The 26,672-nt window shown below is 47.7% G+C and overlaps 1 protein-coding gene and 14 non-coding genes across 15 annotated transcripts; all 15 read left to right on the top strand.

Moving 5' to 3' along the window:
- Positions 1 to 2,235: 2,235 nt before the first annotated feature.
- Positions 2,236 to 2,306, top strand: Trnag-ccc (transfer RNA glycine (anticodon CCC)). Its single transcript has one exon. It is a non-coding gene; the product is annotated as a tRNA-Gly (tRNA).
- Positions 2,307 to 2,393: 87 nt separating this feature from the next.
- Positions 2,394 to 2,464, top strand: Trnag-ccc (transfer RNA glycine (anticodon CCC)). The gene has a single exon. It is a non-coding gene; the product is annotated as a tRNA-Gly (tRNA).
- A 5,655-nt stretch (positions 2,465 to 8,119) lies between these two features.
- Positions 8,120 to 8,190, top strand: Trnag-ccc (transfer RNA glycine (anticodon CCC)). The gene has a single exon. It is a non-coding gene; the product is annotated as a tRNA-Gly (tRNA).
- Positions 8,191 to 13,240: 5,050 nt separating this feature from the next.
- On the top strand, positions 13,241 to 13,311 carry Trnag-ccc (transfer RNA glycine (anticodon CCC)). The gene has a single exon. It is a non-coding gene; the product is annotated as a tRNA-Gly (tRNA).
- An 87-nt stretch (positions 13,312 to 13,398) lies between these two features.
- Positions 13,399 to 13,469, top strand: Trnag-ccc (transfer RNA glycine (anticodon CCC)). The gene has a single exon. It is a non-coding gene; the product is annotated as a tRNA-Gly (tRNA).
- A 345-nt stretch (positions 13,470 to 13,814) lies between these two features.
- Trnag-ccc (transfer RNA glycine (anticodon CCC)) lies at positions 13,815 to 13,885 on the top strand. The gene has a single exon. It is a non-coding gene; the product is annotated as a tRNA-Gly (tRNA).
- An 8,030-nt stretch (positions 13,886 to 21,915) lies between these two features.
- Positions 21,916 to 21,986, top strand: Trnag-ccc (transfer RNA glycine (anticodon CCC)). The gene has a single exon. It is a non-coding gene; the product is annotated as a tRNA-Gly (tRNA).
- A 343-nt stretch (positions 21,987 to 22,329) lies between these two features.
- Trnag-ccc (transfer RNA glycine (anticodon CCC)) lies at positions 22,330 to 22,400 on the top strand. Its single transcript has one exon. It is a non-coding gene; the product is annotated as a tRNA-Gly (tRNA).
- An 87-nt stretch (positions 22,401 to 22,487) lies between these two features.
- On the top strand, positions 22,488 to 22,558 carry Trnag-ccc (transfer RNA glycine (anticodon CCC)). Its single transcript has one exon. It is a non-coding gene; the product is annotated as a tRNA-Gly (tRNA).
- An 87-nt stretch (positions 22,559 to 22,645) lies between these two features.
- On the top strand, positions 22,646 to 22,716 carry Trnag-ccc (transfer RNA glycine (anticodon CCC)). Its single transcript has one exon. It is a non-coding gene; the product is annotated as a tRNA-Gly (tRNA).
- An 87-nt stretch (positions 22,717 to 22,803) lies between these two features.
- Positions 22,804 to 22,874, top strand: Trnag-ccc (transfer RNA glycine (anticodon CCC)). The gene has a single exon. It is a non-coding gene; the product is annotated as a tRNA-Gly (tRNA).
- A 345-nt stretch (positions 22,875 to 23,219) lies between these two features.
- Trnag-ccc (transfer RNA glycine (anticodon CCC)) lies at positions 23,220 to 23,290 on the top strand. Its single transcript has one exon. It is a non-coding gene; the product is annotated as a tRNA-Gly (tRNA).
- An 87-nt stretch (positions 23,291 to 23,377) lies between these two features.
- On the top strand, positions 23,378 to 23,448 carry Trnag-ccc (transfer RNA glycine (anticodon CCC)). Its single transcript has one exon. It is a non-coding gene; the product is annotated as a tRNA-Gly (tRNA).
- Positions 23,449 to 23,535: 87 nt separating this feature from the next.
- Trnag-ccc (transfer RNA glycine (anticodon CCC)) lies at positions 23,536 to 23,606 on the top strand. Its single transcript has one exon. It is a non-coding gene; the product is annotated as a tRNA-Gly (tRNA).
- A 138-nt stretch (positions 23,607 to 23,744) lies between these two features.
- LOC125942216 (uncharacterized) lies at positions 23,745 to 24,707 on the top strand (the record flags this gene model as incomplete). The annotated part of the gene is made up of 1 exon (XM_049660372.1): positions 23,745 to 24,707. A coding segment is annotated over exon 1 (963 nt), but the record flags the coding sequence as incomplete, so codon positions are not given.
- Positions 24,708 to 26,672: the final 1,965 nt, after the last annotated feature.

Below are 26,672 nucleotides of genomic sequence, written 5' to 3'. Positions count from 1 at the left end.
TGCTTGCTGGCCAGAGAGGACCACGGCCCCACGCTGATCCAGCGGCTCCACCGTAAGCTGGACGGCGTCTGCGAGCTGGGATGCGACCTCGTCTTCCAATGGGTGCCCTCGCACGTTGGATTGCCCGGGAACGAGGAAGCTGACCGGCTCGCAAAGGAGGCCCACACCTTGCCAGTGCCCCGGTCTCTACTGGTGACGCCCTTCGATGTTGCTCGCCACACTGTTGCTGGCTACCTCCGGTCGTGGCACCCTGACCCACGCGTTGCCGCCGGCAGTCCCCCGAAGTTGCTGCCGCGCAGGGGCTTGGGCCGCCGTGATCGCGCTCTGCTCCTGCGTCTCCGCATCGGGTGCTGTCGGACGGCTGAGCGCGTGCACCGCTTGTCGGGACTCGGCTCGCCCTACTGCGACAGCTGCTCCGGTGTCGAAACCTTGGACCACGTTCTTCTGCAGTGCCCCGCGTACGCAGCAGAACGTGGCCCTCTTCTTGCCGCCTACCATCGCCTCGGGATCCCGTCCGACAGCGCACGGGGGCTCCTGTTTCCTGCGACGCATCCCTCCATCGCCAAGCGCGCCTACGCGGCTCTCCTTGAGTATCTGGAGGAAACAAACCTGTGTCAGCGGCTCTAAACCGCGCCTCTTCATGACTTACCGCTCGGCTGTGTTCGGCTGCGCTTTCCTTTTTTTTCTCCCTCTCTTCACTACTCTGTTTGTCCTCACCCCCTCACCCGTACAGCGCTGTTGAGGTGCCCTCTCACGAGAGGCAGTTACGGCGCGGTACTTTTCTCTTCTCCTTCTATTTTAATAATCACTCATACATGAAGTTAAAATGCTAGCCTATGCAGATGACGTCGCCGTCTTTTGTGAAGACAAGGAAAGCGTTATCGAGGCTGTCCGCCTGGCAAGATCTTTCTGGAAGAACACGGGTGCCCATATAAACTTCGAAAAAAGTGTTGGCATATGGCATGGAAAGTGGGACGCGATGCCCACTAATTTCGCCGGAATGCAATGGACTACTGTGCCTGCACCCTATCTAGGTGTGCCCCTTGAGCACTATCAAGACTCGACGCAGTTATGGAGCGGACAAACAGAATTGATGAAAGAAAAAATAAAGGGTTGGCAAGGCCGGGGATTATCAGTGTTTGCGCGTGCCTCAGCTTGCAATGTTTTTTTGATTGCCAAAGTCTGGTATATACTGCAAGTAATGTTCATGTCTCGCGTCAATGTTCAAAAACTGCACCGAGTTTTTGCCACCTTTATATGGAACTCCACTTGGGAGCGAACCAGCCGTACAAACCTTTTTCGCAGTGTTCGCAGTGGAGGCCTTGGGCTCTCACACTTGTTCATTAGACAGATTGTATCGCGGTTCTTTTTCCTGCGCGATGAAAGAAATGCTTTTCTCCGCACTGTCATTCAGGCGCGAATGGCAACAGAACTGCCGGAATTTGTTTTAACTACATCCAGTGTTATCAGTAGAAGAGCGACTGGTTATTATCGTGAAGTAGTTGCGTCTTTTCGAATACTCTGTGCACGGTTTTCGTTGGAGTATTTGTGCTCAGTGAGAAAGAAAAAACTGTACGTCGATTTGGTTGACAGCATGCTACCTACCCCACTGTATAGGATGGTTCACTGTGGAGGCCCAGGAAAAGATGTGCTGAAACGAGTCAAAAGGATGCCTGTAAGACCTGCTGCGAAAACTTTTTTTTCCAGCTACACACAAACACCCTCCCCGTTAAAATATGGCTTGAACAGAAAGGAATATTCGTACCGTGGACAACAAACTGCTTGCTGTGTAGAAAGCCCGAAACAATTGAACATGCCTTCATTGATTGTCGGGACGCAGTATTTCATTGGGATGTCTTGCAGCGCACTCTCAAAAAAGAACTCCCCATAACCCGGTATGGAATTCGATTCCTGCCAGTTGAAAGTGATCAAGGAATACCTTTTGATATGTTCATGGTCCTGGGCCTCCACAGTTTGTGGAAGACGAGAATGGCTGTTCGTCATGCTGACGCCAATGTACGCTCTACGCGAGAGAACTTCATTGAAAGTGTTTCTTTTATACGAGAAGTGTATCGTGCACAGAGTGAACCCGCAGACTGGGTTAGCATTCTTGATGAGCTGGTGTGCCTCAAGAAATTTTAATAAGACAATCCCGCCTGATGTGATGTCGGTGCACTGTATATATGCATTTGTATTTTTTTGCTAGTGTCAAAGCAGGCAATAAAGAAAAAAAAAGCGCCGCTGGTGTTGTGGTATCATGCAAGATTCCCATTCTTGCGTCCCGGGTTCGATTCCCGGGCGGCGCAGTCTTCTTTTTTCTTCGCCATGCTCATTTATTGTTCTTTTTCTTTCTTTATTATTGACACTCTTCTTATTATGAGCGATGTACCGACGCGCCGCTGGTGTAGTGGTATCATGCAAGATTCCCATTCTTGCGTCCCGGGTTCGATTCCCGGGCGGCGCAGTCTTTTTTCTTCGCCATGCTCATTTATTGTTCTTTTTCTTTCTTTATTATTGACACTCTTCTTATTATGAGCCATGTACCGACGCGCCGCTGGTGTAGGGATTCCACTACCGGCCACTGAAGTGAATGGTCGTGTTTTCATGGGCTCCAACGGAGCGGCTGTTGCGGCAATGACTCGCCGCGGAAACAGGTTTTTTGCATCGGAACAACAGGAAAAGGACTACGAGATGATTCTGCCAAGCTTGCCAACAGGAAAATTTGTCAAAAACACCGTGTTTCTGCACGCCGACAATCGGCCCCGCCCCTACCGAGTGGAAGATTTCCGCGATGCGTTGGCGAGTCTGACGTTGCTTCCTGAGGTTGTTGCCTTGGGGGCGTATCGGATGAGCCACGTGTGGGCTGTTACTTTCAAGAACGAGCAGGCTGTCAAAAAAAGTGATTGACGTGGGTGAGCTGAAGGTCAAAGACTGCAAGTGCGTCGTCATTGACCCTGCCAACCAAGACGTGCGAATGAACGTCCATTGGCTTCTTCATAACGTACCTGACGAAGACGTCAGGCGTGCTTTTGCAGCATACGGACAAGTAACGGACATCAGCAGGGAGCGTTGGCGGGTGCATGGCGTGACTGATAAAGGTTCGACAACGCGGCTTGTAACGCTCAGGCTGAAGGCGGGACTCAAGCGGGATGAATTGCATCATCAAGTAAGTGTAGCCGGCGAGCAGGCGCTAGTCGTTGTGGCCGGGAGACCGCCACTGTGCCTTCGCTGCCGTGGCAAGGGCCATATTCGGCGAGAATGTCAAGTTCCACTGTGCAATGTCTGCCGCAAGTTCGGCCATGACGACAAGGAGTGCACGCCGACATATGCGAACGTCACCAGTGTCGATGCCAGCGAAGATCCAGCTGAGCATCTAATGGATGAGGCTGATGCAGAAGACGCAACTAACGCCGCAGGTGACCCACTTGTGGCAGCGCCAGGGTCTTCCGTGGTCAGTAAAGAGGACGCTGAAGGGAAAGTCGTCTCCGCTTCCCAGGTAGCGGCGCAAGAAAAAAGGTGTCGCAGTTTCACCTAAAAGGCGAAGCATCAATTGCGATAGCAAATTTCTGGAGAGCTATACGGAGTAATAATGATAGCAGCTTTATCAGCTGTATAAACTTGGACATGCAGCAGCACCGGCAACACGCAGAACTATTGTCGACGCCATAGGCGTTTTGCCCGCGTTCGCACAAAATGCGTGCGGCGTTGGTGACTGTTGCCGGAGCCTCTGATATAAATAGGCACTTGGTGCCGCAGCTAAACGTCGCCTCCCTTCCCCTTCCCTCCCCCTCCCCCCACGGCCTTTCGTGCGTCGGAAGAAGGCGCGTTTGCTCTACATATATGGTGATTGTAAAGGAGGAAAGAGACGCCTACTTCTGCAGCCCTTAAGGGAGCACGGCGCAGAACGCGCGTTTGTCCTCCGCCATGGGTTCACTCCCCGTGAAAGCGCGCGTCCCTCGCGCCCTTTCACTCGCACATACAGCATTCGGCGGCGCGCGGCGACGATTTCATCTCCATTGACGTCATACGGAACCTCACGGCGACGGCGACGGCAACGGCGACGGTGACGCCGACGGCAGAAATCTGCTTTGGAGTGTCCATATAATTGCTATCGCAATAAAAACTAACGACAAGGCAACCACTTCGGGGGTCGTACACCATACGCCCAACGAAGATGCGGCACCTGGGCTCGAGCCAGAGGAGAGCATAGCAGATGCTGATAACGCCACTAGCACCCAGGCAGGCAAGCGACCACGCGACCAGACTAACGATGGTGAAAAAACCATAGACGGTAAAGTTTGTGGTGAAGAGCCACCTTCAAAATCATCGGGGACTCGGAGGCCCTCTTTCAAGCCGCGGCCGTCCATACTGGACGACCCGCGCTCGGTGGCCAAGCCGCCCTAGTAGTGCTGTGATTCACGTGCGCGGTTATGGTGACATTATGGCAACGGAGAATGGAAAAGCGCGGTTGAAATCCATGGACGGTAGAGATTGGGAGCATGGGACTGGATCCTCTAACGAGAATTGTAAGTGATGGGTCGCTCTTGTTATGTACACTTCACTCGCTCGCGGTTTTCGAGCCATGTGGTTCATCGGCTTCTTTTAAGCAAGTAAAAAATGGCTAACAAACTGCAGAACCCTATACGTGTTGCAACACTTAACGTGAGAGGATTAGCATCAAGAAGGCGGCAATGTCAGCTGAGTCGCCTGCTTCTTGAAAGCGATGTTGATATTGCCGCTATACAAGAGACCAAAGTTGAGACAGAAGAGCAGACGGACCGCATGGTTTCAATTTTCCGCCCTCGTTACAATGTCTGCGTGTCCCACGCCGTGGGTAGGTCCGGCGGATGCCTACTTTTTTTGAGGAAGTCTTTAGGCATGCAAGAAGAAAGTGTACATGTTGATGACACGGGGAGGCTGATCGTCTGCGATTTTTTATTTTGTAACGCAAGCTGGCGAGTGATTTGTGTTTATGCTCCCAATATTGAGAAGAATCGGAAAATATTTTTTTAAAGTGTTGGTGCGTTTCTTTGCTGTGACAAAATAATTATCTTCCTTGGGGATTTTAATTGCGTATGTGCTCCTGAAGATAGGGCGAGACAGCAGCCTTTACGTGATTACAGTGCTATGGTTTTAAACTATACAGTTAATGAACACGAATTAGAAGATATTCGTAACGTCTTGTCTAATTTCACGACGTATACGCATTACCAACGTAGCAGTCACGCCAGGCTGGACAGAGCCTACGTAACAGCCAACCTAGTTCCACTGTGCTGTGACTACGCTGTGAAACACGTCTCATTCAGTGATCACAGCTTGGTCACGTTCACAATAGGTACAAAAGTGAAGGAAAGATTTAACTGGGAATTGTGGAAGTTCAACGATAAACTTCTAGACGATAAACTGTTCGTTGAAGCGGCAAAAAGATATTTAGATGAAGTTCTTGAAAATACGTCTGCCCGCATTATTCATCTTTGGGAGCGTTTCAAGGAAACGATAAAAATCATTGCGATAGAAAAAGCAACTGAGAGGCGAAATGATGAAAAGAAGAAAGAAAAAGAACTGCAAAGACAGTTAGACTTTTTGTTGTGTCAAGAGTGTGTACAGCCTGGTTTCCGCAGCAAAGATATTAAAGATGTGAAAGGAAAGTTAGAGCGCTTAGACGCAGAGAAGTATCGAGGTGCTATATTAAGGGCACGCGCTGAAAGACTCTGGTGCGGCGAAATGCCTACTAAGCGCGCGCTGGCCGACGAGAAAAGATATTCTATGCAAAATGAAATTAAATCGATACGGTATCAAAACGTTGTGACCAGCGACAAGGCAGAAATTGAACGAGCATTCGTTGAGCATTTCCGCGAGCTGATAGGATGCACTAAACGAGTTGGAAAAGGATTTGAAAATCACTTTTTACCCCTCATGGCTAAAGTAGATGATGACAGAAAAGCAACATTAGAAACACCGATCTCTGTAGCAGAAATAGAACACGCAATAGATGAGATGAGTCTTGGGAAGTCACCTGGACCTGATGGATTAAGCTCGACATTCTACAAAGCTTTCAAAAGTCAAGTTGCAATAATTTTGTACCATGTTTTTGCCGAAGCATACAACGAATAACATTTGCCTGTATCCTTTTGTCGGTCGCATGTTGTATTAATTCCAAAGACGAACGACGCAACGAAACAGTTGTCAGTTGAATCATACAGACCAATTACCTTAGCAAACATCGATTATAAAATCTTCATGAAGATATTGGCAAAGCGACCTCAAAGTGTCATGAAAGATTTGGTTGGACCACATCAAACTTGTGGCATAAGAGGTCGAACTATAACTACAAACATTCATGTTGCTAGAAGTGTCCTAGAGTGTTGCGACGTTTTTGACAGGAAAGTAGCAATGCTGCAAATAGATTTAGAAAAAGCGTTTGATCGTGTCACACATGACGTTCTTTTTAGTATTCTTGAATATGTGAACGTTGGCTGTGTTATTTTTGAAGGCATCAAAATGGCTTATACGGGTTCTTCTACCAGGGTAGTCATCAACAAACACCTCACTGAAAGCATTAATGTAAGTTCTGGCATCAAACAAGGATGCCCGGCAAGTAGCCTATTATTTTCCATTTATTTAGAGAGTCTTTGCCGGAAGATACTCAGCAATAAAAATTTGCATGGTTTTCGATTGATGCATGCGGAAGTTAAAGTGCTTGCTTACGCCGATGATATTGCTCTGTTTTGCGAAGACAAGCGAAGCGTTGCGGAAGCACTTCATGACGTAACTTCCTTTTGTGAGTGCACCGGTAGTAGTGTTAACTGGAGCAAAAGTTTAGGATTTTGGCACGGAAGTTGGGAAACTACACCATCTGTGTATGAAAAGGTGCAGTGGACGGTAACCCCTGGCCAGTACCTCGGCGTGCCACTCCACCATTACCGAGAAAATGAGGAATACTGGAAGGGTGAAACGGAAAAACTACGTGCTAAAACCACAAAATGGGGTAGGCACAAATTTTCTATATTTACACGTGCAACAGTCTGTAACCTTTTCCTTGTTGCGAAAGTGTGGTATGTGCTTCAAGCTTTATCAATGTCACGTCTTTTTGTTCAAAAGCTGCACCGAGTGCTTGCTGTTTTTGTTTGGGGCTCGGGATGGGAAAGAACGAGTCGCACGAACTTGTTTCGTTCAGTGCGAAGTGGAGGCCTCGGGCTGGCGCATTTGTTCTTGCGACAGATCGTGGCAAGATTCATATATCTACGAGATCAGAGCGATTCTTTTCTTCGATAAATGTTGCAAATTCGGCTACAAAGTCACATGCCCGGTTCTATCGTTTCATCGTACGCAGGGGGACAAGTTAGACTTTGGGGCTACATGCGTGAAGTTGTTGCAGCATTTAATATATTGATAGCACGCTTTTCATTGGACTATCTACATGATGTCACAAGAAAACATTTGTACAAAGATCTTGTCGACACAATGTTGCCTGTACCATTGTACCGCTCTGTGTATGGCCTCGGACCAGGAAATGATGTCTTAAAGAGAGTGAAACGCATGCCGGTACGACCATCTGTAAAAACGTTCTTCTTCAAACTGCATAGTGGCACACTCTCTACGAAACCTTGGTTACACGAAAAGGGTATTTATGTCGCAGGGTCAGTAAATTGCTACATCTGCAGAAAACCAGAGACAATTGAGCACATGTTCCTGGCCTGCAGTGATGCAGTTTTTCTCTGGGACATCCTTCAAAGGACCTTGCAGAAAGACCTGCCAGTTACACCCTATGGCATCCGCTTTTTGCCAGTCGTAAACGTAGGGGGTGTGCCCTACGATATGTTCATGGTATTGGTTCTCCATAGTGTGTACAGGACGCGGATGGACGTGATGAACGAGGATGTAAATACGAGACCGGCGCGGGAATACTTCATTGAAAGCATTCAATATGTCAGAGACCTGTATCAAATGCAAACCGAGAAACCTGATTGGTATTGCTTCCTAGACAAACTTGTTGCTATAAAATGTTTTTAGCCCCATTGTGCTGGCAGACAGTCTGTCAGCTTTTTTAGCATCTGTGTAGCGATTCTTCTTGCTTTTGTATTTGTCCAAACCAGGCAATAAAATAAAGAAAAAAAAAGCGCCGCTGGTGTAGTGGTATCATGCAAGATTCCCATTCTTGCGTCCCGGGTTCGATTCCCGGGCGGCGCAGTCTTCTTTTTTCTTCGCCATGCTCATTTATTGTTCTTTTTCTTTCTTTATTATTGACACTCTTCTTATTATGAGCGATGTACCGACGCGCCGCTGGTGTAGGATTCCACTTCCGGCCACTGAAGTGAACGGTCGTGTTTTCATGGGCTCCAACGGAGCGGCTGTTGCGGCAATGACTCGCCGCGGAAACAGGTTTTTTGCATCGGAACAACAGGAAAAGGACTACGAGATGATTCTGCCAAGCTTGCCAACAGGAAAATTTGTCGAAAACACCGTGTTTCTGCACGCCGACATTCGGGCCCGCCCCTACCGAGTGGAAGATTTCCGCGATGCGTTGGCCAGTCTGATGTTGCTCCCCGAGGTTGTTGCCTTGGGGGCGTATCGGATGAGCCACGTGTGGGCTGTTACTTTCAAGAACGAGAAGGCTGTCAAAAAAGTAATCGACGTGGGTGAGCTGAAGGTCAAAGACTGCAGGTGCGTCGTGATTGACCCCGCCAACCAAGACGTGCAAATGAAAGTCCACTGGCTTCTTCATAACGTACCGGATGAAGACGTCAGGCGTGCTTTTGCATCGTACGGACAATTAACGGACGTCAGCAGGGAACGTTGGCGGGTGCATGGCGTGACTGATAAAGGTTCGACAACGCGACTTGTAACCCTCAGGCTGAAAGCGGGAGTCAAGCGAGACGAATTGCCTCATCAAGTGAGTGTAGCCGGTGAGCAGGCGCTAGTCGTTGTGGCCGGGAGACCGCCACTGTGCCTTCGCTGCCGTGGCAAGGGCCATATTCGGCGAGAATGTCGAGTTCCTCGGTGCAATGTCTGCCGCAAGTTCGGTCATGACGAGAAGGAGTGCACGCCGACATATGCCAACGTCACGAGTATTGATGCCTGCGATGATCCAGCTGAGCATCTAATGGACGAGGCGGACGCAGAGGATGCAACTAAAGCCGCAGGTGACCCACTTGTGGCAGAGCCAGGGTCTTCTGTGGTCATAAAACAGGACACAGAAGCGAAAGTCGTCTCCGCCTCCCAGGTAGCGGTGCAAGAAGAAACAAGCGACAAGGCAACCACTTCGGGGGACGTACACTACACGCCCAACGAAGATGCGACACCTGGGTTCGAGCCAGAGGAAAGCATAGCAGATGCTGATATCGCCACTAGCACCCAGGCAGGTAAGCGACCGCGAGACCAGACCAATGACGGTGAAAAAACCATAGACGGTAAAATCTGTGGTGAAGAGCCACCTTCCAAATCATCGGGGACCCGCAGACCCTCTTTCAAGCCGCGGCCGTCCATACTGGACGACCCGCGCTCGGTGGCCAAGCCGCCCTAGTAGTGCGGTGATTCACGTGCGCGGTCATGGTGACATTGTGGCAACGGAGAATGGAAATGCGCGGTTGAATTCCATGGACGGTAGAGAGTGTCAGCATGCGAGTGGATCCTCTAACGAGAATTGTAAGTGATGGGTCGCTCTTGTTATGTGTACTTGACTCGCTAGTAGTTCTCGTGCCATGCGGTTCATCGGCTCCTTTTAACAAAACGTAAAAAAATGGCTAACAAACCACAGAACCCTATACGTGTTGCAACACTTAACGTGAGAGGATTAGCATCCAGAAGGCGGCAATGTGAGCTGAGTCGCCTGCTTCTTGAAAGCGATGTTGACATTGCCGCTATACCGGAGACCAAAGTTGAGACAGAAGAGCAGACGGATCGCATAGTTTCAGTTTTCCGCCCTCGTTACAATGTCTGCGTATCCCACGCCGTGGGTAGGTCCGGTGGATGCCTACTTCTTTTGAGGAAGTCTGTAGGCATACAAGAACAAAGCGTGCATGTTGATGACATGGGGAGGCTCATCGTCTGCGATTTTTTATTTTGTAACGCAAGCTGGCGAGTGATTTGTGTTTATGCTCCCAATATAGAGAAAGACCGGAAAATATTTTTTGATAGTATTGCTCCGTATCTTTCCTGTGACAAAATAATTATTTTCCTTGGGGATTTTAATTGCGTATGTGCTCCTGAAGATAGGGCGAGACAGAAGCCTTTACGTGATTACAGTGCTATGGTTTTAAACTCTGCAGTTAATGAACACGAATTGGAAGATATCGGTGACGTCTTGTCCAATTTCACAACGTATACGCATTACCAATGTAGCAGTCACGCCAGGCTGGACCGAGCCTACGTAACAGCCAAGCTAGTTCCACTGTGCCGTGACTACGCTGTGAAACACGTCTCATTCAGTGATCACAGCTTGGTCACGTTTACAATAGGAACAAAGGTGAAGGAAAAACTTAACTGGGAATTGTGGAAGTTCAACGACAAACTTCCAGATGATAAACTGTTCGTTGAAGCGGCAAAAGGAATTTAGATGAAGTCCTTGAAAATGCATCTGATAGCATCATTCATCTTTGGGAGCGTTTCAAGGAAAAGATAAAAATCATTGCAATAGAAAAAGCAACTCAGAAGCGGCATGATGAAAAGAAGAAAGAAAAAGAACTGCAAAGACAGTTAGACTTTTTATTGTGTCAAGAGTGTGTACAGCCTGGTATCCGCAGCAAAGATATTAAAGATGTGAAAGGAAAGTTAGAGCGCTTAGACGCAGAGAAGTATCGAGGTGCTATAATAAGGGCACGCGCTGAAAGACTCTGGTGCGGCGAAATGCCTACTAAGCGCGCGCTGGCCGACGAGAAAAGATATGCTATGCAAAATGAAATTAAATCGATAAGGTATCAAAATGTTGTGACCAGCGACAAGACAGAAATTGAACGAGCATTCGTTGAGCATTTCCGCGAGCTGATAGGATGCACTAAACGAGTTGGAAAAGGATTTGAAAATCACTTCTTACCCCTCATGGCTAAAGTAGATGATGACAGAAAAGCAACATTAGAAACACCGAACTCTGTAGGCAGAAATAGAACACGCAATAGATGAGATGAGTCTTGGGAAGTCACCTGGACCTGATAGATTAAGTGCGACATTCTACAAAGCTTTCAAGAGTCAAGTTGCAATAATTTTGTACCACGTTTTTGCCGAAGCATACAAGGAAAAACATTTGCCTGTATCTTATTTTCGGTCGTATGTTGTGTTAATTCCAAAGACGAACGACCCAACGAAACAGTTGTCAGTGGCATCATACAGACCAATTACCTTAGCAAACGTCGATTATAAAATTTTCATGAAAATATTGGCAAAGCGACTGCAAAGTGTTATTAAAGTTTTGGTTGGACCACATCAAACTTGTGGCATAAGAGGTCGAACTATAACGACAAACATTCATGTTGCTAGAAGTGTCCTAGAGTGTTGCGATGTTTTTGACAGGAAAGTAGCAATGCTGCAAATAGATTTAGAAAAAGCGTTTGATCGTGTCACACATGATGTTCTTTTTCGTATTCTTGAATATGTGAACGTTGGCGCTGTTATTTTTGAAGGCATCAAAATGGCTTATACGGGTTCTTCTACCAGGGTAGTCATCAACAAACACCTCACTGAAAGCATTATTGTAAGTTCTGGCATCAAACAAGGATGCCCGGCAAGTAGCCTATTATTTTCCATTTATTTAGAAAGTTTTTGCCAGAAGATACTCAACAATGAAAATGTGCATGGTTTTCGATTGATGCATGCGGAAGTTAAAGTGCTTGCGTACGCCGATGATATTGCTCTGTTTTGAGAAGACAAGCGAAGCGTTGCGGAAGCACTTCATGACGTAACTTCCTTTTGTGAGTACACCGGTAGTAGTGTTAACTGGAGCAAAAGTTTAGGTTTTTGGCACGGAAGTTGGGAAACTACACCATCTGTGTATGAAAAGGTGCAGTGGACGGTAACCCCTGGCCAGTATCTCGGCGTGCCGCTCCACCATTACCGAGAAAATGAGGAATACTGGAAGGATGAAATGGAAAAACTACGTGCTGAAACAACAAAATGGGGTGGGCACTATTTTTCTATATTTACACGTGCAACTGTCTGTAACCTCTTTCTTGTTGCGAAAGTGTGGTATGTGCTTCAAGCTTTGTCAATGTCACGTCTTTCTGTTCAAAAGCTGCACAGAGTGCTGGCTGTTTTTGTTTGGGGCTCGGGATGGGAAAGAACAAGTCGCACGAACTTGTTCCGCTCAGTGCGAAGCGGAGGGCTCGGGCTTGCGCATTTGTTCTTGCGGCAGATCGTGACAAGGTTCATGTATCTACGAGATCAGGGCGATTCTTTTCTTCGAGAAATGTTACAAATTCGGCTACAAAGTCACATGCCCGGTTTTATCGTTTCATCGTACGCAGGGGGTCAAGTTAGACTTTGGGGCTACATGCGTGAAGTTGTTGCAGCATTTAATATATTGATTGTACGCTTTTCAATGGACTATCTACATGATGTCACAAGAAAACGGTTGTACAAAGATCTTGTCGACACAATGATGCCTGTACCACTGTACCGCTCTGTCTATGGCCTCGGACCAGGAAATGATGTCTGAAAGAGAGTGAAACGCATGCCGGTACGACCACCTGTAAAAACGTTCTTCTTCAAACTGCATAGTGGCACACTCTCTACGAAACCTTGGTTACACGAAAAAGGGTATATATGTCGCAGGATCAGTAAATTGTTACATCTGCAGAAAACCAGAGACAATTGAGCACATGTTCCTGGACTGCAGTGATGCAGTTTTTCTCTGGGACATCCTTCAAAGGACCCTGCAGAAAGACCTGCCAGTTACACCCTATGGCATCCGCTTTTTGCCTGTCGTAAACGTAGGGGGTGTGCCCTACGATATGTTCATGGCATTGGTTCTCCATAGTGTGTACAAGACGCGGATGGACGTGCTGAACGAGGATGTAAATACGAGACCGGCGCGGGAATACTTCATAGAAAGCATAAAATATCTCAGAGACCTGTATCAAGTGCAAATCGAGAAACCTGATTGGTATTCCTTCCTAGACAAACTTGTTGCTATAAAATGTTTTTAGCCCCATTGTGCTGGCAGACAGTCTGTCAGCATTTTTTTTAGCATCTGTGTAGTGATTGTTCTTGCTTTTGTATTTGTCCAAACCAGGCAATAAAGAAAAAAAAAGCGCCGCTGGTGTAGTGGTATCATGCAAGATTCCCATTCTTGCGTCCCGGGTTCGATTCCCGGGCGGCGTAGTCTTCTTTTTTCTTCGCCATGCTCATTTATTGTTCTTTTTCTTTCTTTATTATTGACACTCTTCTTATTATGAGCGATGTACCGACGCGCCGCTGGTGTAGTGGTATCATGCAAGATTCCCATTCTTGCGTCCCGGGTTCGATTCCCGGGCGGCGCAGTCTTCTTTTTTCTTCGCCATGCTCATTTATTGTTCTTTTTCTTTCTTTATTATTGACACTCTTCTTATTATGAGCGATGTACCGACGCGCCGCTGGTGTAGTGCATTTTCATCAGCATGCCGATATTCCATTCTCGTTTTCCACAAGGCGTGGAGCGAACATTTTATCGAAAGTGTTGTGCGTGTGCGAGATGTGTATCGTGCTCTAGCCGATCCACCAGACTGGATCCCTGTATTTGATGTGTTGGCTTGTATGAAAAGATTTTAATGCCGCGGTAGCCAAAGTCTGGCTGCCACGTTTTGTTCCCTGTAACGTGTTATTTCGGCAATAAAGAAAAAAAAAAAGCGCCGCTGGTGTAGTGGTATCATGAAAGATTCCCATTCTTGCGTCCCGGGTTCGATTCCCGGGCGGCGCAGTCTTCTTTTTTCTTCGCCATGCTCATTTATTGTTCTTTTTCTTTCTTTATTATTGACACTCTTCTTATTATGAGCGATGTACAGTCAACCACAAAAGTTTGCGGACCACGCGAGCGCGTGGCCAAGAGCCTCTTCGCGACACTTCCGTTACGTCACCAGCGATCGACAGCAGCGCTACGTTGAAGACGCATCCCTCCTTAAATCTATGGCCTGTCTATTTTCGCACTGTGTGCAAATATTTTCTACCTATCTCTTTCAACGTGACGCGCTCTTTGTTAGCCAGGGCTACTTGCTTATATTTTGAGAGCAGAATATCAGTACAAGTAATCAGACAGCGTATTCTTCGGCTGTTATCAGTTCTATTTTCGCGTAGCCACGCTGTTTTTTTTTTCGTGAGTGCGTGATTGAGCGGTGAGGCAGACATGGGACACAGATGCTTAGTCAGTAGGCAGAATTTTTCCGTTCCTCCCCCATCGCTAAGTGACAGTAGCGGCCGGGATTTGATCGCCTGCGCCCAGGTTTTGCTGCGCAAAGCCCGAACCACCGCGCTGCTATAGTGGTTACATTTAGAAAAATAAGAAATAATCGGGTGCGATGACTCTTTTTATAACCCTTTGCGACACGGCGTCCTCGTTTGGGGACTCGAACTTCGGAGGCGCGTCCCACGCCACGTGTTTCTTCAAATGACCTAAAACTCAGTGTGCACATTCGTGTCCGCTTCCTGATGGGACAACTAGCGGTCAGTTAACTTCATTGTCCTGCGTATTGCTGCAGATGATCACTTTGCTGGAGACACTACCATGTTAGACAATCGTTCGACGTGCCGCGTTCCAAGACCAACGTCAAGAGTATTTTTTTTCTCCGGTCGACACGATACAACCGAAAAAGCAAGTGTGCATGCGTTTCGGGCCTAATAGTTGATTCTTTTTATGCAAGCATTGAAGCTGACGGATTTCAGAATAATTAGATATTGAGTTATACGCTAATTAATTTTTTTTACTGAAACTCGCACAAAACAGCACATTGCTTCGTCTTCTTTCTTGGAATGTAATAGTGAGCGTCTTGAAATGATGCCATGCGCATTTGACGCATTTGCAGACAGTGCATCATAATTCGTGTCTGAAGGGGATGAATTTATTCACAAGACATTTACAGAAGTGTCATGAAACATAGGTCTCTCAATGATCTAGTAGGAAGTGAAATGTCCGCCGTTTTCTAGCACCTTATTGATGCGTGTGAGCACGACTCGTACAAAGATTCAGTAATCTCCGGTCGACCGCGCAGGCTTTCCCATTCTTGTGCGATCGCTTGCCACAGCGTATCGGCCGTGCGGCCGCGGTTGGCTCGTGTGGACAGCCGTTTCTTCAACATGCCCCAGACATTTTCTATGGGATTCAAGTCGGCGCCACATGGAGGCCACTCAAGCTGGCAAACAGCATGTTCTTCTAGCAATGACTGGACGATACGTGCTTTATGGATCGGGCTGCGGTCGTGTTGAAAAAAATAGCAGCCGTCGCTGAAGGGACCGTCCAGCGCATACGGAACGAGGTGTCTAGTGATGACGTCGCAGTACCGTGACGCAGTGAAGGGCCCTTCCAGACGCACAAGGGGACCAAGGCCATCTTTGCTGATTGCTCCCCACACGCTCACGGAACACCGTCCACTGGATAGAACACTCTGTGTGTAATTAGGCAGATATCTGCAAGAAATAGCATACAATTGGGTTCCAGCGGCGCGTCTAAAAATGTTGTGATTCCTCTTGCGTATGAACTTTATAATGCTGTTATAGAGTTGCAATAGAAAACGTGCAAACATCATTAGATAGTACTGAAAGACCCACTGGCAGCTTTTAATTAGCTTCAGAGTAAGTAGTACTATGAAACAATCGTTAATGTTTTCAACATAATACCACTACAGAAAAATCTCGTAATGTCCAAAAGCTCATTTTACGTGAAACATGTTGTGATGCAGAATTAGCTTCGTGAATTAACTGCCAATACACTGTAAACACACCTGCAGTTTAGTGGACGCCAAACCCGCTTCCGTTGGTCCCAGCGCGTGGAAAAAGTTGACTCGTCGCTAAAGATGACATCGCCCCATTTCTCTGTTGTCCAATCTTTCATTGCTGTAGCGAACATGAGTCGTTCTTGTAGCTGGCTGTCTGAGAGACAGGGATTCTGTGCTGCTACGAAAGACTGCAGGCCAAGCTCACTCAGCCTTCTTCTTACAGTCTCAGACGATACCGTGAGCGAGAGCGCTTCTCGGATATCCTCTGCACTTTGAAAAGGATCAGCCACGATGGCGGCCGTAATCAGGCGGTCCTCTTCCTCAGTCGTGGCCCTTGGACGCCCACTGCGCTCCATATCTGTGAATCTGTCATCGTCGCGGAAAGCTTGAATAATCCTATTCACGGCAGTCCGGCTCCTGTTGGTTCGGCGGCAGATTTCGCGCTGAGGTATTCCCTCTATAAATAAACGCACAATGTGCCTTCTTTCGTCAAGTGGAACACGCAGCGGCATCTTTCCAAATAGGCAATCACCACGTGGCCTGAAGCAAGTCTACTACGTTTTCAGCGACTGATGCGAAGATGCGCCTATGTGTGAAAGAAAATTTTCTATGCATCCGCTTTTTCTTTATTTTTGATGACAGTGAAACACCTCCCTACCCTTTCTCTCAAGACGCAGAAGCAGCAACACTCATTGGACCAAGATGCTGCCAACCAAAGTGCGCCAGTAAACGTCGCGTAAAAAAATCGTCGCAGAGCTTCGTGAAACTTATCTACCCACTGGCACACCAGTCGACAAAGGTTGCAGTGATTGCTCCGATACTGCTATCAAGCCAGATATGTGGCGGTCTTATCGCAGACAGCGCTCTGCGTCAACACAACGAACTAACAATGTCATGCACGGGAATAAAAAATTAACAGGCAGGCGAGTACCAAGAGGGCTCATATCCGGGAGAGCGCCCCTGTCGCCGCTAGGTGGCGTACTGCTAGGTGGCGCGGATAGGCAGTCTGGCACGCGCTCGCGTGGTCCGCAAACTTTTGTGGTTGACTGTACCGACGCGCCGCTGGTGTAGGCGTTTCCACTTCCGGCCGTCGAAGCGAACGGACGTGCGATGACGGGCTCCGCAGGAGCGGCTACAGCGGCTACTTCCAGCCGCGGAAACAGGAATTTTCCACAGGAAGGAGACTACGAAATGATTTTGCCGAATTTGCCAACAGGTCGTTTTGTTATTAATACAGTTTTTCTTCACGGGGACGTTCAAGCGCGACCTTACCGAGTAGAGGACTTTCACGACGCACTGGCTGAGTTGACGCTGCTTCCTGAGGTTATCGCCTTAGGGGCGTATCGAATGAGCCATGTGTGGGCCGTAACTTTCAAGAGTGCTGAAGCCGTCAAGAAGATACTCGCTGCAAGTGAACTGAAGGTCAAAGGCCGACGCTGCGTCGTCATTGATCCTGGAAATCAAGATGTAAGAATGAAAGTTCACTGGCTACTACACAACATTCCAGACGACGACGTGCGCGTGGCTTTCCTGCCTTATGGAAGAGTGACGGAAATCAGCAGAGAACGGTGGCGTGTTCACGGAATTGCTGACAAGGGGTCCACCACCCGGTTGGTGTCCCTGCGACTCAAAGCCGGCGTCAAGCTTGAAGACCTACCACACCAGGTGAACGTCGCAGGCGAACAAGCTTTGGTTGTCGTATCGGGTCGTGCACCAATGTGCCTTCGCTGTCATACGACGGGGCACATCCGCCGCGACTGCAGAGTTCCAAAATGCAGCGCATGCCGAAGATTCGGACATGAAGAAGGACATTGCCCTAAGACATACGCCAGCGTCACAGGGCTTCGAGTGCTGAGGAACCATCCGAGCTCCTCATGGACGAAACCGACGCCGAGGAAGCTGCCAAGCCTTCAGGTGATGCCGCAACCGGAAAAATGGTAACATTGTCAGCCAGCAAATCTAAGCTGGAGGAAAGGCGTGAACCACCTGCGGGCGAGCCTCAAGACCAAGGTCCGGCAGTCGTAAAAGCTGCCACATCAAAAGACACCTGCCAACCTACCAGCGAGGATACAAAGGTGGCGGAAAACCAAGAGACTTCTATGGAAGTCGTCGAAAGCGCCAGTGGACAGCCCATCAAGCGGCCATTAGAGGAAATCGTCGAGGAAAAGGCGGACAAAAGAGGTGAAGGGACAGAACCACCGTTCAAGGAAATGACCACAAGGCGGACCTCAATGAAACCACGGCCGAATATTTCGGCCGAGCGACGGTCGGCGGACAAACCGCCGCCTTGACGCTGAGTCTCCGCATGGGACTGTGTGGGTGGTCTTCGGGGGAGTTTTCGGGGACTATGGTCGGACTGAGTGCAAGTGTTGTGAAGCCTTGCGGATTGAAGAGGCCCATGGCGTACATTGCACCACATAAGAGGAGTGATTGCAAGGTCTGCTGTAAGTCTTCCACAATGCTTACTGCTTCACATTGTAAACGGGTAATCCCATGCGATCAACCCGCACCTTATTAAATATGGCGTTAAAATCAGGAACAGAGCTACGCATAGCGACAATAAATGTGAGAGGTCTGGCGTCTCGGAGACGTCAGTACCAGCTTAGCCGCCTGATGTTAGAAAATGAACTGGACGTCATAGCAGTTCAGGAGACAAAGATAGAAACGCAAGAACAGAGCGATCGCATGGTGTTACCCTTCCGAAATCGATACAATGTATGCATAAGCCATGCAGTGGGCTTGTCGGCAGGTTGTGCTCTTTTTCTTCGAAATTCTATCGGGATCGTTGAAGATTCACTAAGTGTTTGTCAAAGTGGTCGATACATTGTTTGTGATTTTACCTTTGCCGGAAAAAATTGGAGGGTGATTAACACGTATGCACCAAACAGGGAACGGGACCGGAGATCGTTTTTTGAGGAAATGGAAAAGTACCTGCTTTGCGATAAACTAGTGGTATTACTTGGCGATTTCAATTGTGTTTGCGCACCAGAAGATAGAGCAAATAAACAACCCATCCGAGATAAAAGTGCAATATTTTTGAGCGCCATAGTACAAGAACACAAATTAGATGACGTAGCTTCTTTGTTTTCGGATAATAACATTCCACAGTTCACACATTTTCAAGGAAATAGCCACGCGAGACTCGATAGAGCTTACATATCGACTGCTCTTGTGCCCTTGTGCATCAATTACACGGTGAATCATGTTTCTTTCAGTGACCACAGTTTAGTGTCTTTCTCGCTTGGTGCAGAAAAAAGAAAAAGTAGATTTAATTGGCAGCTCTGGAAACTTAATGACAATCTTTTGGATGATAAACCTTTCGTGGACTACGTGAAGGAAAACCTGAATGAGTTACTAGAAGAAGAGCACCAGTGTATTATTGGTAGATGGGAGCTTTTCAAAGAAAAGATAAAGATTAAAGCAATAGAACGAGCTTCTGAACTTAAGCACGTCAAACTAAAACAAGAAAAAGAACTGAAAGCCCAATTGGACTTCTTGATAAGCCAAGAAAGCGTTGCCCCCGGCCTGCGCAGCAAAGAAATTCGAGATACCAAGCGACAGCTTGAGCTTATCGACATCGAAAATTATAGAGGTGCAGTAATACGGGCCCGTACGGAGCGTTTGTGGATGGGCGAAACACCCACCAAACGCGCCCTTAGCGACGAAAAAAGATACGCGACAAAAAACGAAATCACAGAAATAAAGTACCGAGGCGTAGTAACAGATAAGAAAAGTGAAATAGAAAATGCTTTTGTAGAACACTTTCGGAATTTGTTTGGCCAAAAGAAAGAAATTAATGAGGGTTTTGAAAATGCTTTTCTACCGCTAATGCCACAACTGGATAAGGACGCTACATCATTTCTAGAAGCATCAATTACAATAAAGGAAATAGAAAAGGCAATCGATGATCTAAGCCCCGGAAAGTCTCCCGGTCCCGATGGACTGGGTTCAGCTTTTTATAAGAAATTCAAAAGTAGCATGGCTGAAGTACTGCATGCAGTGATACGAGAGGCATATGACGTCGGAAAACTTCCGCTTTCTTTCCGGCAGTCACATATCATTCTGATTCCCAAAACAGACGACCGGCTTAAACAACTCTTGGTTGGTTCTTACCGCCCAATTACCCTCGCTAACGTAGATTACAAGGTATTTATGAAGGTATTGGCAAGAAGATTACAGGGCTTTATTAAAGATATAGTCGGACCACACCAGACATTAGGAATTAAAGGTAGAAGCATAACGACGAACATTCATGTAGCAAGAAATATTTTAGAGTGTTGTGATGTATTTGCCAACCACGTTGCCATGCTGAAAATAGATCTGGAAAAGGCTTTTGACCTTGTCACACATGAAATATTGTTTTCTATTTTGAAATATGTTAATGTGGGAAAAATAATACTGGAAGGTGTTAAAATGTCGTACACCGAATGCACTGCTTCAGTTATAGTAAACAAACAAGTAAGCGAAAGCATTCAGATTGTCTCTTCAGTGAAACAAGGGTGCCCTTTGTCGTCACTACTTTTTTGCATTTACTTAGAGCCCTTTTGTTTAAAGATTATTAAAAATGAGCACATAAAAGGATTTCGCCTCATGGCATGCGAGGTCAAAGTATTGTCTTACGCCGATGATATAGCTGTCTTCTGTACTGATAGAGAAAGTGTAACAAAAGTTATAAGAGATGCCACGGTTTTCTGTCAGTACACCGGGAGTAGAATAAACTGGGAAAAATGTCAGGGGTTTTGGCACGGAGACTGGGATAGCACACCGGTCACGTACGCCAACATCCAATGGGCAACTACTCCAAGCAAATACCTAGGCGTACCACTCCAACATTACAAGGACACACAAGAATACTGGAAAGAGGAGACAGACAAAGCTCGCGAAAAAACAAAAAAATGGGGTGGACGGGATTTATCGATTTTTTCCCGAGCCACAGTGTGCAACATTTTCATTATTGCTCGGGTATGGTATGTCTTGCAAGCACTGCACATGTCGCGTTTAGGTATTCAACGACTGCATAGAGTGTTAGCAGTCTTTGTGTGGAATTCATCATGGGAAAGGGTGAGCCGCACCAACCTGTTTCTTCCAGTGCGGTCCGGAGGACTGGGCTTGATTCATTTGTTTGTGAGACAAATTGTCTCTAGGTTCTTTTTTTTTCGCGATCAAACGAATATATTTTTGAGGACCGTTTTGCAAGTAAGACTAGCAAACGCTTTGCCAGATGTTATTGTGTCGTCACGTGCCATTATGCAACCCAGCATTCGTGGATACATGCACGAAATTGTTGCCGCCTTCCAATTGTTAAAAGTCAGATTTTCAATGGAATATCTGAGCGATGTTAAAAGAAAACGTCTGTACAAAGACCTAATCGACGTGATGGTGCCCGTGCCTTTGTATCGAACGTTGTACAAGCCAGGACCTGGCAGCAATGTCTTGAAAAGGGTTAAAAGAATGGCCATCCGGTCGTCGATCAAAACTTTTTTTTTCATGCTACATAGCGGCACACTTTCTACAAAACCGTGGTTGCAAGAAAAAGGCATATTCGTGCCGTGGTCGGTAAATTGTATAATATGCAAAAGGCCCGAAACCATCGAGCACATGTTCCTCGATTGTGGCGATGCTGTCTTTCTATGGGACATCCTCCAAAGAACTTTAAAAAAGGAACTGCCGCTCACACCTTATGGAATTCGATTTCTCCCGGTCGACAGCGAAAGTGTGCCCTATGATATGTTAATGATTCTAGTAATGCTCAGTGTATGGAAAACCAGAATGTCAGTGCGCAATGAGGATGTAAACCCAAGGTCAGCCAGAGACAACTTCAACGAAAGCATTGCGTATTTACGAGATGTATACAAGCAGCAGGATGAAAAACCTGATTGGTATGTCTTTCTGGGCGAACTCTTGGCCCTAAAGCGTTTTTAGCCCACATATGCTAACTATAGACAAGTTAGCATTTTTAACATGATGTTATATTATTGTTTTCCCTGTATTGTGCCAAGCAGGCAATAAAGAAGAAAAAAAAGCGCCGCTGGTGTAGTGGTATCATGCAAGATTCCCATTCTTGCGTCCCGGGTTCGATTCCCGGGCGGCGCAGTCTTCTTTTTTCTTCGCCATGCTCATTTATTGTTCTTTTTCTTTCTTTATTATTGACACTCTTCTTATTATGAGCGATGTACCGACGCGCCGCTGGTGTAGTGCATTTCATCAGCATGCCGACATTCCATTCTCGTTTTCCACAAGGCGTGGAGCGAACATTTTATCGAAAGTGTTGTGCGTGTGCGAGAGTGTTATCGTGCTCTAGCCGATCCACCAGACTGGATCCCTGTATTTGATGTGTTGGCTTGTATGAAAAGATTTTAATGCCGCGGTAGCCAAAGTCTGGCTGCCACGTTTTGTTCCCTGTAACGTGTTATTTCGGCAATAAAGAAAAAAAAAAGCGCCGTTGGTGTAGTGGTATCATGCAAGATTCCCATTCTTGCGTCCCGGGTTCGATTCCCGGGCGGCGCAGTCTTCTTTTTTCTTTGCCATGCTCATTTATTGTTCTTTTTCTTTCTTTATTATTGACACTCTTCTTATTATGAGCGATGTACCGAAGCGCCGCTGGTGTAGTGGTATCATGCAAGATTCCCATTCTTGCGTCCCGGGTTCGATTCCCGGGCGGCGCAGTCTTCTTTTTTCTTCGCCATGCTCATTTATTGTTCTTTTTCTTTCTTTATTATTGACACTCTTCTTATTATGAGCGATGTACCGAAGCGCCGCTGGTGTAGTGGTATCATGCAAGATTCCCATTCTTGCGTCCCGGGTTCGATTCCCGGGCGGCGCAGTCTTCTTTTTTCTTCGCCATGCTCATTTATTGTTCTTTTTCTTTCTTTATTATTGACACTCTTCTTATTATGAGCGATGTACCGAAGCGCCGCTGGTGTAGTGGTATCATGCAAGATTCCCATTCTTGCGTCCCGGGTTCGATTCCCGGGCGGCGCAGTCTTCTTTTTTCTTCGCCATGCTCATTTATTGTTCTTTTTTCTTTCTTTATTATTGACACTCTTCTTATTATGAGCGATGTACCGACGCGCCGCTGGTGTAGTGCATTTTCATCAGCATGCCGATATTCCATTCTCGTTTTCCACAAGGCGTGGAGCGAACATTTTATCGAAAGTGTTGTGCGTGTGCGAGATGTGTATCGTGCTCTAGCCGATCCACCAGACTGGATCCCTGTATTTGATGTGTTGGCTTGTATGAAAAGATTTTAATGCCGCGGTAGCCAAAGTCTGGCTGCCACGTTTTGTTCCCTGTAACGTGTTATTTCGGCAATAAAGAAAAAAAAAAGTGCCGCTGGTGTAGTGGTATCATGCAAGATTCCCATTCTTGCGTCCCGGGTTCGATTCCCGGGCGGCGCAGTCTTCTTTTTTCTTCGCCATGCTCATTTATTGTTCTTTTTCTTTCTTTATTATTGACACTCTTCTTATTATGAGCGATGTACCGACGCGCCGCTGGTGTAGTGGTATCATGCAAGATTCCCATTCTTGCGTCCCGGGTTCGATTCCCGGGCGGCGCAGTCTTCTTTTTTCTTCGCCATGCTCATTTATTGTTCTTTTTCTTTCTTTATTATTGACACTCTTCTTATTATGAGCGATGTACCGACGCGCCGCTGGTGTAGTGGTATCATGCAAGATTCCCATTCTTGCGTCCAGGGTTCGATTCCCGGGCGGCGCAGTCTTCTTTTTTCTTCGCCATGCTCATTTATTGTTCTTTTTCTTTCTTTATTATTGACACTCTTCTTATTATGAGCGATGTACTGAAGCGCCGCTGGTGTAGATTCTGCTTCCTGCCACCGAGCGTGACGGACGCATGATGACGGGCTCCGTAGGAGCGGCTTCAGCGGCGCAGAGCGGCCGCGGTAACAGGAGTGTCGTTGCGGACAACGAGTACGAAGTTGTTTTGCCGAGTTTGCCAACAGGGCGTTTTGTTGTGAACACATTTTTTTTACATTGTGATATCAGGGCCCGCCCATACCGGGTGGAAGATTTCCGCGATGCGCTCGCCCCGTTATCGCTCCTGCCGGAAGTGGTGGCTCTCGGGGCCTACCGTATGAGCCATGTTTGGGCCGTGACCTTCAAAGACAACGAAGCTGTGAAGAAGATCGTCAGTGTTGGTGAGCTACAGGTCAAGAAGGGCCGATGCCTCGTCATTGACCCCGCCAACCAGGATGTACGCTTAAAAGTGCATTGGCTGCTGCACACCGTTCCTGACGAGGACGTGCGTCTTGCCTTCGCGCCGTTTGGAAAGGTCACGGACGTCGCCCGCGACCGGTGGCGGGTGCATGGCGTGGCTGACAAGAACTCTACCACAAGACTGGTTACGCTCAAGTTGAAGCCGGGCGTAATGCTTGACGACCTGCCACACCAGGTGAGCGTCTCCGGCGAGCTGGCTCTTGTGGTTGTGCCGGGCAGGGCCCCTCTCTGCCTACGCTGCCGCGGGACGGGCCATATTCGTCGCGACTGCCGCATTCCGCGGTGTGGTGCCTGCCGACGCTTCGGTCACGAAGAGAGTCAGTGCGAGCGGACGTACGCTAGCGTGACCGGACCCGTGAGCAACGACGACAACTCCGCCCTACTCATGGACGAGGCGGATATGGAAGACACATCGACCACGGCTAAGGAAGCAGCTGGCGAGGTGGCAGAGTCGGAGGCACGACCTCAGAAACAGGGGCAACATGTCGATGAAGCCGTCGACACTGAACAGCAAGAGCAAGTGGAGGGCACTGTAGCCATGCCGAACCGTGAGGAAGAGAGCCCACCTGACCCGGGAGCGGCCTCCACCCCCCCTGAACATGAAGACATGGACACCCATACCGGGCTTGCCAACTTGCAGGTGGGGAAACGTCCGCGCGACCAGACCAATAGCCTGGCTACGACGCAGGACAGCAGCGGCGGAGACGAGCCACCGCCCAAAGCGCCAGGTATGAGGAGACCAACCTTGAAGCTGCGGCCGAACATTACGGCCGATCCACGGCAGGCGGGCAAACCGCCTCCGTAGTTCTGTACTGTGTTTTGCTTGAGGCGGGTTGGGGGGTTCGTGAGTGCAATGGCCGTCACCCTAAGCGCTATTCTCTTGGATATGTGTCAGGAACGAGGGCCCGAGTTGCATGTGAGTGTTGTTTTCGAGAGGTCGGGTTGGTGTTCCCTTTTGTGGCATTCGACGCGGTTATCGGCGCGTGATTATGTACACTCGTCCTTGCGTAACTGTGATGGGCACCATTCTACCGTGTAGTCATGGCAGCTAATATCGAAGGAGCGCTACGTGTAGCCACGTTAAATGTACGAGGGCTCGCTGCAAGAAGGCGGCAATGTCAGCTAAGTCGCCTACTCTTAGATAATGACTTGCATCTTGTGGGAATCGAAGAAACTAAAATAGAGAGCCAAGAGCTAACCGACAGAATGGTGTCCAATTTTCGCGCGCACTTCGACGTGTGTGTTTCTCACGCTGTTGGTGGATCAGGTGGTTGCGCTATATTCATTCGGAGAAGCTTTGGCATTTGTGTGAAGTCAGTGTTTTCGTGTGAAACAGGTCGCCTTTTAGTGGCTGATTTTTGTTATTGCGATATGGATTTCCGAGTCATTTGTGTCTACGCGCCGAATATTGAAACAGACCGGCGAATCTTCTTTGAGCGACTTGAAGCGTACGTAAACTGCCACAAGGTGGTCATACCGCTGGGGGATTTTAACTGTGTATGCACTGCTGACGATCGCGCAAAAGTTTCACGCGTTCGCGATAAGAGTGCTGTATTGCTAAATGCGCTGGTGCACGATTACGACTTGGGAGATATCGGTAGTGTCTTCGCCAGCGGTACCCACCCGCAGTTTACGCACTTCCAGCGTGATAGCCACTCTCGGCTAGATAGATTATATGTGTCAGCCGAATTGGTGCCCTTGTGTAGTGAATATGATGTGCAACCCATTGCATATAGCGATCACTGCTTGGTAACTGCCACTTTCGGGAAAAGACAGATCAAACACACCTTTAACTGGGACCTCTGGAAATTGAACGCGCAGTTGCTGGATGACGATGCTTTCGTTGATGCCGTTGCGAAGGAACTAGAAAGCCTGATTTCAGTCGAATTAGCAAGCTTCGCCATTAAATGGGAAGAATTTAAACAGAAAGTAAAACAATGGCTATTGAAAGAAGCAGTGTCCTTCGGCATAACCTGAAACAGGCAGAAACGAACCTTCGCCAGCAACTGCAATTTTTCATCTGCATGGAAAGTGTCCAGCCTGGTGTGTATGTTAACGAAATAAAGGAAGTGAAAGCCGAACTCGAAAGGATAGACTCTGAGAAATACAAAGCCGCCGTTGTGCGATCAAGGTCTGAGAAGCTGTTTGCGGGAGAAGCGCCAACAAAACGAGCTCTCTCAGACGAGAACAGGTACGCATGTCGGAAGGAAATCCACCAGCTAGCTAAAGGCAATGACATCACATCCGACAAAAACGACATCAAACAAGGGATCGTCGATCACTTCAAAGCCTTCTTAGGTCAACCACGCGAACCTAAAGATGGCTACCAGACGGAATTCCTTTCATTGATGCCAAAGCTCGATGAAGAAGTTAAGGCACGGCTAGAACATCCCATTACCCTGAGTGAGATAGAGTGCGCAATAGACGAGTTGGCGCCCGGTAAAGCACCTGGGCCTGATGGCTTAGGGGCTACTTTCTATAAAACGTTTAAGTCAGCGCTGGCTCATGTCCTCCATCTAGTTATCAGCGAAGCGTATGACCGAAAAAG

The sequence above is a fragment of the Dermacentor silvarum genome, chromosome 1, assembly GCF_013339745.2.
Source record: "Dermacentor silvarum isolate Dsil-2018 chromosome 1, BIME_Dsil_1.4, whole genome shotgun sequence".
Classification (NCBI taxonomy): domain Eukaryota; kingdom Metazoa; phylum Arthropoda; class Arachnida; order Ixodida; family Ixodidae; genus Dermacentor; species Dermacentor silvarum.
The sequence above is the reverse complement of the archived record's forward strand: the minus strand, read 5'-3'. Positions and strand labels throughout refer to the sequence as shown.